The 10,277-nt window shown below is 32.0% G+C and overlaps 1 protein-coding gene across 5 annotated transcripts in view; it reads left to right on the top strand.

The window, feature by feature from the left end:
- LOC143079705 (anoctamin-10-like) overlaps positions 1 to 4,237 on the top strand; it is a 65,376-nt gene extending 61,139 nt beyond the window's left edge. For all 5 annotated transcript variants that reach the window (XM_076255214.1, XM_076255215.1, XM_076255213.1 and 2 more), the window contains one exon: positions 646 to 4,237. In XM_076255214.1, the coding sequence (XP_076111329.1) occupies positions 646 to 726 (81 nt within the window). In that variant the 3' untranslated portion in view covers positions 727 to 4,237. The remainder of the gene's footprint in view (positions 1 to 645) is intronic.
- The last annotated feature ends 6,040 nt before the right edge of the window (positions 4,238 to 10,277 follow it).

Raw genomic sequence — 10,277 nt, forward strand, 5'->3', positions numbered from 1 at the left:
GAAAAAATTAGATCTAGTAAGAAACTTTTAACCCAACTACATTGTATATCCCTTTAAAAACTTGAAAGGGAAGCTTCTTAAAATTACTTGGAATAAAACATTTGTAAAGAAATTATTTGATATAATAATTTTTACGTGTTTGAAAAATTCTGCTTTTTGTGATCATTGCAGATTGGCTGACTCACAGCATTGTATGTGCTATATTTTAGATATATGACATAGTATTTAAAAAAAAAACACAAACAAGCTTTAGATTGAGAGTTGTCTCATTGGCACTCATACCACATCCTCTTATATATATTTATCCAATTTTCCTGTTGAAGTCTGTTCAGTTTGAATTTTATGTTGTGCTATATATTATTTAAACCATCATTTATTTTGCTATGATAAAATAGTTGACTTTAGCTGTCAGACTTTACATAAAAAAAAATACCGCATTATTTAGATTTCTTTATTTGGTAATGTTTTAAACAGGTCTTAATATGAGTAGATTATAATAGACCAATTGGCTGAAAATTGTTAAGCACATGTATGGGTTTTTTTATAAGGTCTGTTCAATATAATTAATGACTAGCATTATAACATTTTATACTCAATATCTCGAGTAGTTCACAATTTTTTCATTTCTTTTTTATTCTTTTGTAGAGATTGGATGCCTCAACAGCCAAAAGACTGAAAGTTCAGCAAATGATGTCCAAAGATATGGCAAAACAAACTTCTTTCTGATGTTGTTTTGGGGTTTTCTTTAAACAAAATTATCATCAAATGGATTATATCAGCGTTTTTACCTAAATTTCAGTGTGCTTAATATAGTGCTCTATTAAACATCTTCTAATATTTTGTAATTTGAAAATATAAGAATGGTGATGTTTATTTGTTAAATTAATGCTTTTTTGTACCTTTATAGTTCAGTTTTAAAAACATTCAAAATGAGAGTGTACTAAAATTGAGCCTACATTTTATACAAGCTAAAAGCAACACATTAGTATTTTAATCCTTTCAAAGAATAAGTATCTTCAGTCGTGTTTAACCTTTGTTCTGGAATTGTTTTAAATAAAGCTGCAACAGTTTAATCAGTAATCAAGAAATCTACAAAAATTGGTATCCAATGACTCAGCATGAACATTAATAAATCCCCAGTATTACAACTGCTATTGACAATATATACCTCAGCATTTGCAAGTAAACTGCTTATGATCATTATCTCAGTCTTCACCACTCATTGTTAGCAGTTTGGACCAAAGATTCTTCTTGAAGTAATAAACATGTATTTACTGTTTTGCTTATGTTCTCTAGGTATTAATTACATTTGAACAAACTATACTGTCTGTTTGATTTGTGTTAATGAAATATGTTGCACCCTGAATTGTGCTTTGAAAAAAAAATCAGGGTAAATAGCAAATCGGGAGATTTTATGATCCTAAATTTTTATTTTGAAATGCATATTCATAATTTTTTCGAATAGCATTCTTTTATGGTAGCTCATTTTTCACTTAAAAAAAAAAAAAAATCAGAATAATTCACCCATCTAACAGTAGATGTTATAATAGACATTCGTTTAGAGCTGGAATTATAAATATAGTCTTCCATAGATTAATTTAATAAATGTATCATTGCAAAAATCAGTAAGTGACCAAATGGAAATGAGTACTTTGTTTTTATGCCCCACCTACGATAGTAGAGGGGCATTATGTTTTCTGGTCTGTGGCTCCGTTCGTCTGTGCATCCGTTCGTCCGTCTGTGCGTCCGTCCGTTCGTCCTACTTCAGGTTAAAGTTTTTGGTCAAGGTAGTTTTTGATGAAGCTGAAGTCCAATCAACTTGAAACTTAGTACACATGTTCCTTATGATATGATCTTTCTTATTTTAAAACAAAATTAAACTTTTGACCCCATTTTCATGGTCCACTGAACATAGAAATTAAAAGTGCGAGTTTCAGGTTAAAGATTTTGGTCAAGGTAGTTTTTGATGAAGCTGAAGTCCAATCAACTTTAAACTTAGTAAACATGTTCCCTTTTGGTTGATCTTTTTACTTTTAAGGCCAAATTAGATTTTTTACCCAATTTCACGGTCCATTGAACATGGAAAATGATAATGCGAGTGGGGCATCCCTGTACTTTGGACACATTCTTGTTTCAATTTAAATTTATAAGAAATAATTAAAAAACACTCTATGGTTTGTATAAGAGAATTGCATTAAACTTCGTTTTGGTACTATAAACATGTGAGATAGTCCAACCCACCCTTATTGGATAGATGATTCCATTGGTAGCGTTGTAGTCTGCCAGATCTGTACATATAACAGCACATAAATTTTCAAACATCATATTAAGAATATTAGTTAAATAAAGTGCCTTGATATCTGCTTTTATTCTTTTAGTAAATAAACTGTCAAGTCTACATGTATGCTATAATACTCATTGAAGATTATTTTATGCATATTTTGATAAACTGTTTTGTACATGAACTGCTTTCCTTTAGATTATGTTAAAACTAATTATACATTTGTACTTTTTTATTCTAACTTGCCTTGGCATTATCATTTCTACTTGATGGATTGCTAGCTGAAATGTGCAATACATGTTCAAACTTATGAATTATTCGTCATAATATTTGTGTTAGATTTTAAGTTATTTGCATATTATTATATATCTGTACATATTTTGCATTATATGTTGGTTTATTTTTATAAGTAGCCAATGCTTTGTACCTTTAAACCTCTAATTTCATACTGAAATTTCAATTGACATAAAAAAAAAGTTTAAATAATTGATTTTCTGATCCCTAGATTTTAGTTGTTCTATATTGGTTTTGACATTGTTCATCACCTTATATTTCATGTATTTGTTCCACCTTACAGAATTTCCCCATGAACTTTTGAAAAAATATTTTATACCCTTAAATATATTTATAATGAACAAATACTGCAAATTTCCTTCCAGTGGAACTAGTATTACAGAATATTTCTTCCACTTGGAAATTATATTATAAGTGAACTTGACATTAGAACCACTGATGAGAAACAAAATATTTGACAGAACACTTTTTTTTTGGCCCCTCAATTATAAAAAGTATTTTTCATCTACATAATGACATCTTTCGGATATTCATAAGACATAAGTCTGTTGAACATTGGTATTTATAGTTTTGAACTTTGTCTTACAGTTTAGTCACTGTTTAGTGCTTTAAACTTTTTTATTGATTGTTGTTACTAGTTCTATAATCGGGTACTCTATCAGGGTAAACAGCTGCATATCTGTATCCTGCAAAGTGGAAAGGAATTAATATCAGTTTCAAAACTTGTTTCCCAATCCACTATAGATAAATATGTTTAAACTATCTGTATTCCAATGTATACAAGGTTCTTTTTTCTTCTAAGACAGGTGGGTGAGTGGTAAAATCAAACTAAATCAACTATATACAAAGAAAATGGGGATATTTTGAAATGGTCTCCATGAAGAAAGATGAAAATTTACGTAATTCCACTAAAATACCCTGAGTAAAGTGATTTTATCAATAGAAATTTTGCCAATTTTTTTTCAGTTGAATGCCATAGTTTTATTAGGGTCTTGTATATGACTACTGTAAATTCAATAATTATTGCGATGTTTTTATTATAGTGAAAATTACACTCACATTTTGAATTTATTCATATGAATTAAACTTTTTTTTGCCAATATTGCAAAAATTAAAATCACATTTAAGTCTAAAATGACAAAATCACGATAATAAATGCATGCAATAATTTATGAATTTACAGTATCTTGAAAATTCTCAAAGTCCAAAGCCTGTAATTTTTTTATATGTTAAAAATCAGGCAACACATGCAATTGTTTTAAATTGTAGTCCAATTCAATAACTAAGGAATATATTTACATTTGTTCATTACATCCTCTTCTGATGTGCAGCATATGATGTCACTTGATATATCTTTATTAAAGAGACCACTGTTTAAACTTTAAGAAAGATTAATAAATATTCCCCCCTCAAGTGCTACAATGATGAAATTCTGAATGAATGGGTCACGGTGTTGTAATTCTTAATAAAGTTTACATCTATTGAAATATATAGGATTGTTAATTAATAACAATATATAGGATTGTTAATTAATAACAATATATAGGATTGTTAATTAATATATATATACTTAATTGTTATTTACATATTTATATAGTCATTAGATTTCTTTGTAGTTTATTTACATTTATGTTAAATGAATAAATTAAGGTGAAATGAAAACTGTTTACTTGATTTAGAAATGTTAAAAGTAAGAATGTATGACCAATCAACAATTTTTAGCATGCCAGTTAATAAGGAAACAGTCCTCAGAAAGATGCCTCACTGAAACATTATTCTGATTTTGAGCTGTTAGGGGTTTGGTCTACCTTCTTAATCAAAACAAGGAATTATTTGAAATGTATGATGAAAACTAACCCAATTTAGGAGTGTTAGAGAATGTATGGCTATGGGCAATTAGTTAAATCAGTTAAATATCAGTGGAAGCAAAATTAACCTTTATAGCCATGCATGCATGCATGGCCAAACCTTTTTAGTTTGGTTAGATTATACATTTCTTATAAATTTTCCAGTTTCAAATTTATTCCTGATTCAAATTATTCCTTGTTTTAATGCCATGTGATAATTGATTACTTGGTATCTAACCCATGACCTCCCATACTCATGGATAGCATGCTACCTCGAGAGGTAGAACTACAATACAAGTGATGAATAACAGTGGGAGTATTTCTGAGTCTCATTTGTTAAGCAATGTTTACCTCTTCCTAAGAGTGGTCTAAGGAAATGAGGAACATACCAGCATTCAATACAATACATATATTGGTATACAATGTGAATAAGTTGCCAGGAATTAATTTATTAGATTGATATTGTTTTTGTCGAGCCTGCGACTTCTGTTGATGAAAGCTTGACTTAGGGGTAATGATCCGTTAGTTTCTTGTGAGCCTAATATATATATCAATATACTTTGTATATTTATCAATATACTTTGTATATTTATCAATATACTTTGTATATTGATACCATTGCCTTATCATATGAAGTTTCTGCCTGACATGTCCATTGTGACGTTGTTGACTTATTTTTTATGGTTCGGCGCCTACTTGAACAAAAGTATGTTTTTTTAAGTATTCTTAATTTCTCTCTTTATTAGGAGTAAAAGGATAAGTGTATTTGGTATGTTCATACTTTGCAAGGTCCTCATGCCCGTCAGACAGTTTTCATTTGACCTTGACCTCATTAAGGCTCATTTCATGGATAAGTCAAAAAGTTTGTTTGGTCAAGTTCATATCTCAGATACTATCAGCAATAGGTCTACTATATTTGGTGTATGGAAAGATTGTAAGATGTAGATGTCCAACTAGCAGGTGTCTGTCTTAATTGTTCAGTGGTTAAAGTTAAAGTTTTTGGTGTATTGGTCTGTTTTTATTATACTGTATGCAATAGATCAACTATATTTGATGTATAAAAATATTTTACGATGACACATTTCAGTCTGGCATGTTTTATTTAATCTTGACTTCATTATTACGGTTCATTACTCAATGTGTGATTTTTATATGTTTTGGTCTGTTTTTATGGCCCCGCAACGAAGTTTTCGGTGCCATATAGTTTTACACTTGTCAGAAATTCAGATATTCCGTAATTCCGTCATTCTGCAACAAACCATTATACGGAGTTTTTTTCTAAACGCCTTCAGATGTTGGGTTGATTTTTGATATGTGAGTTAACCATGATGAGTTACAGATCAAGTTTAAGTTTCTTTCCGCTCCACTCATTTTTGCCGAAATTACAGGCTTTGGAATTTGAGAATTTGTTGAAAATCACAGTTATACGAACTTTTTTTCCAAACCCCTCCAGATATTGGGCTGATTTTTGATATGTGAGTTAACCATGATGAGTTACAGATCAAGTGTAAGTTTCTTTCCGCTCCACTCATTTTTGCCGAAATTACGGGCTTTGGACTTTGAGAATTTGTTGAAAATCAGTTATACAGACTTTTTTTCTAAAACCTTCAGATATTGGGCTGATTTTTTATATGTGAGTTAACCATGATGAGTTAAAGATCAAGTTTAAGTTTCTTTTCGCTCCACTTATTTTTGCCGAAGTTACGGTTTTTAGTCTTTGAGAAATTGTTGAAAATCACAGTTATAGACTTTTTTTCTAAATGCCTTCAGATATTGGGCTGATTTTTGGTATGTGAGTTAACTATGATGAGTTACAGATCAAGTTTAAGTTTAGTTCCACTCCAGTAAGTAATGCCGAAATTACTGGCTTTGGACTTTGAGAATTTGTTGAAAATCACAGTTATACGGTCTATTTTTCTAAATGCCTTCAGATATGGGGCTGATTTTTGGTATGTGAGTAAACCATGATGAGTTACAGGTCAAGTTCAAGTTTAGTTCTGCTCCCCTAATTTTTGCTGAAATTACGGACATTGGACTTTGATAAATTATTGAAAACCACAGTTATACAGATTTTTTTTCTATATGCCTCCAGATTTTGAGCTGATGTTTGATATGTGAGACTACCATCATGTTTGTGTCCACATGTGTTTATATTGAAATTGCAGATATTTCAATTTTTTGGGACGGGGCCATTCGTGTCGCTTTGACACATCTAGTTCTAATGATGTAAGTGATAGGTCAGCTATATTTGCAATATAGGATGATTGAATATCTGTCTGGCAATTACAAATGACCATGACCTAATTTTCATGGTTCATTTGTCAATTTTAGGTTTTCCTGGTTAAGTTTGTATCTTAGATACTATATGAATAGGTCAACTTTACTAAAATATAAAAAAAGAAATGTGAAATGATTGCCAATGAGACAACTCTCCATAAGAGACCAAAATGACTCAGAAATTAACAATTACAGGTCACTATACAGCCTACAACAATGAGCAAAGCCCATACCGCATAGTCAGCTATAAAAGGCCCCGAAATGACAATGTAAAACAATTCAAACAGGAAAACTTACGGCCTTATTTATGAACAAAAAACCAATATGTAACACATAAACAAATAAAAACCACTGAATTACAGGCTCCTGACTAATGGGACAGGCACAAACATACATAATGTGGCGGGGTTAAAGCATGCAATGATTGTGAGAGGTACAGGTCTGTCTGGCGGGGTTCTTCAGACCTTGGCCTCATTTTCCTGGTTAATTGATCAATGTTTTCCTGGTTAAGTTTGTTTTTTAGATGTTCAATAGGTCAACTACTAGTATATCTAATGCATATTAGGTGTATAGAATGCTTGTAAGGTGCACAGGGAATAGTATAGAAAGTCCCTGCTTGGAGTCTGATGTCCATCGTCGTCAGTTAACTTTTACAAAAATCTTCCCCTCTGAAAATACTGGACCAAATTTGTTATTATCCTTAATATGACAATAGATAGAGAAAAACTGTAAACAGCAAAAATTTTCAGCAAAGTAAGATCTTCAAATAAGTCAACATGATTAAAATGGTCAATTGACCTCTTGATAGTAAATTTTTCACAATTTTTAGTAAATTTTTGTAAGTTTTAAAAAAATCTTCTCATCTGAAACTACTGGGCCAAATTGAACCTAACTTGGCCTAAATCATGATTATGATATCTAGTTTAAAAATGTATCCGATGACACTGCCCATCAACCAAAATGGCCACAATGGCTAAAATAGGACATAATAAAAATATTAAAATGAAGTTTTTGTCGAGCCTGCAACTTTTGTCGCAGAAAGCTCAACATAGGGATAGTGATCCAGCGGTGGCGTTACATAACTTCTTAAAAGCTTTATATTTTAGAAGGATGAAGACCTGGATGCTTCATACTTTGTATATAGATGCCTCATGTTACGAAGTTTCCGTCAGTCACATGTCTGATGTCCTTGACCATATTTTCATTGTTCAGTGACTACTTGAAAAAAAGTTAAGATTTTTTGTACTGTTGAATTCTCTCTTATTATAAGTAATAGAATAACTATATTTGGTATGTGTGTACCTTGCAAGGTCCTCATGCCTGTCAGACAGTTTTCACTTGACCTCGACCTCAGTTCATGGATCAGTGAACAAGGTTAAGTTTTGGTGGTCAAGTTCATATCTCGGATACTATAAGCAATAGGTCTGGTACATTTGGTGTATTGAAGGACAGGGAGTGTCAAGTGTACATGCCCAACTGGCAGGTGTCATCTGACTATGACCTCATTTTTAATGGTCCAGTGGTTAGGGGACAACCATTTTATATTCTGGGGGGGAGTTTGCTGCATACTTACAGCGTATAAAATGTTCCTCTCGACGAGCTCTACATTTTATACACTGAGCTCAAAAGTGTCCGACTGTCTGTTCAAAAGTTACAACGGGATGATTCTTAAAAGTATAGTATTGTGTGTGTATCTTTTTAAAGGTAACAGATATTAACCTACTATAAACTGCAAAGATGATCAGTAATTCAAGACCTTCAATTTGAGGTCAATGTCAGGTCATGTCGACATTTCACCTTGACCTTCACATTATACTAAGACCTTGACCTTGTGATATTTGAAAGGTCAAGTGGTCCTGAGTTGAATGGTGCTAGTCCCATGTCTCTACGACTTCCGGTTCTCAAGTTTGGTATTGCATCATATATTTGATGATTAATTGTGACCTTGGTGAACTTTGAAATTGTCCAAATTCTTTTTCTATAATGTTGTCCTTTAACTGTAGATCATTTATCATTTAACAGATTTGAGATATCTTATGTCGTTTTAGAGATAATGCAGTTAGAAATTTTGCGAGCGGTGGCATGTATTTCTGAATCAACAACAGCTTACCACTTAAAATGTTTAAGAAATTGAAGAAGTTAACATAGTTATATGTTTGACCAAATACCAAAAACATTCCATTGAAAAAAACACCAAAAAATCACTTTGAAATTTTCATGTTTTCCATTGACTTTATAAGTTTCATAACTTCTATTTATATAGTTGATATTGCATCATTTTTGGCACTTTGTCAAATGGGGTCATCTGATATATCAAATTGACGGTCTCAATAAACTCTACTTAGAAATGAAAATTTTAAACCTCTTTTTCATCCCAGGTGGAAGGGTGTGGTCATTTAGTGCAAAAATTCAAATTTCTCAGATGGTAAGGTTGTCGCATATCAAATGAAAGAACATAAAGCGTACATTTCAAATTTCAAATTGACGTCCCCCAAAAATTGGTTGAATGGGGTCATTGAGTGCAAAAAATAAATTTTCTTTTACGATAGGGTTGTTGTATATCAAATGAAAGGTCATGATGTGTACATTTGAAATATCAAATTCCCAACCTCCAAAAATTGGTTGGATGGGGTTATTAAGTGCAAAAATCAAACTTTCTAGAACATGGCGTTGTCGCATATCAAATGAAAGCTCATCTACCCTGTGTTACACATATCATACTTCCGATCTCAAAAATGTAGGCGGATGAGGTGATTAAGTGTAAAAAGCGAAAAGTTTCGAAAAGTATGCTTGTCGTATATCAAACGAAAGGTCGTACAAAGAACATTACGAAAACATCATTTTTACAGGAAAGACCTTTCAATTGTTTTACAAACAATTGAGATACTAGTTTATTATTGGTGTTGCTTTGCCAACGGTTTATATAATTTAATAATTGTGTACATATGGATCGTTACGCGCACTCGTATTTTAAAAAAAAAGATCGTTGACTAATATCCAGATGTTTCATATATATGTTACAGTAAATAGGTGAAATTAGGAATTACATGTAATTACTAAAATTTAGAAATTACATGTAATCCCCGGTGTACTTAGTAAATACAAGTAATTCCTGAAACGCAGTGGCGGATCCAGAGGGGGGGTTCCGGGGGTCCGCACCCCCCCTTTATTTTGGCCGATCAATGCATTTGAATCGGGACATATGTTTGCACCCCCCCCCCCCCTGCACCCCCCCTTTGCCCTGGGCTAGCACCCCCCCTTTCGAAAATTCCTGCGTCCGCCACTGAAACGGCCCAGTTATTACCAGTAATTAATAATTTTAAAATGATTTTTTACACCTATTTACTAACTGTTAAAACAATGTTGTAATATGGTAAGCTGATAAAAAATTATGGTAATTCTAGCTATAGAAGATCAGTGAGTACTCTAAAAAAGTGATCAGCTTAAAATGTACCTTTTTTGTTATAAGAGCCTTAGCTACGAGATATATAATAAATTAAATATGATTTTTTAGCTCACCTGACCTGAAAGGTCAAGTGAGCTTTTCTCATCACTTGGCGTCCGTCGTCTGTCGTCCC

This window comes from Mytilus galloprovincialis, chromosome 6, assembly GCF_965363235.1.
Source record: "Mytilus galloprovincialis chromosome 6, xbMytGall1.hap1.1, whole genome shotgun sequence".
Taxonomy (NCBI): domain Eukaryota; kingdom Metazoa; phylum Mollusca; class Bivalvia; order Mytilida; family Mytilidae; genus Mytilus; species Mytilus galloprovincialis.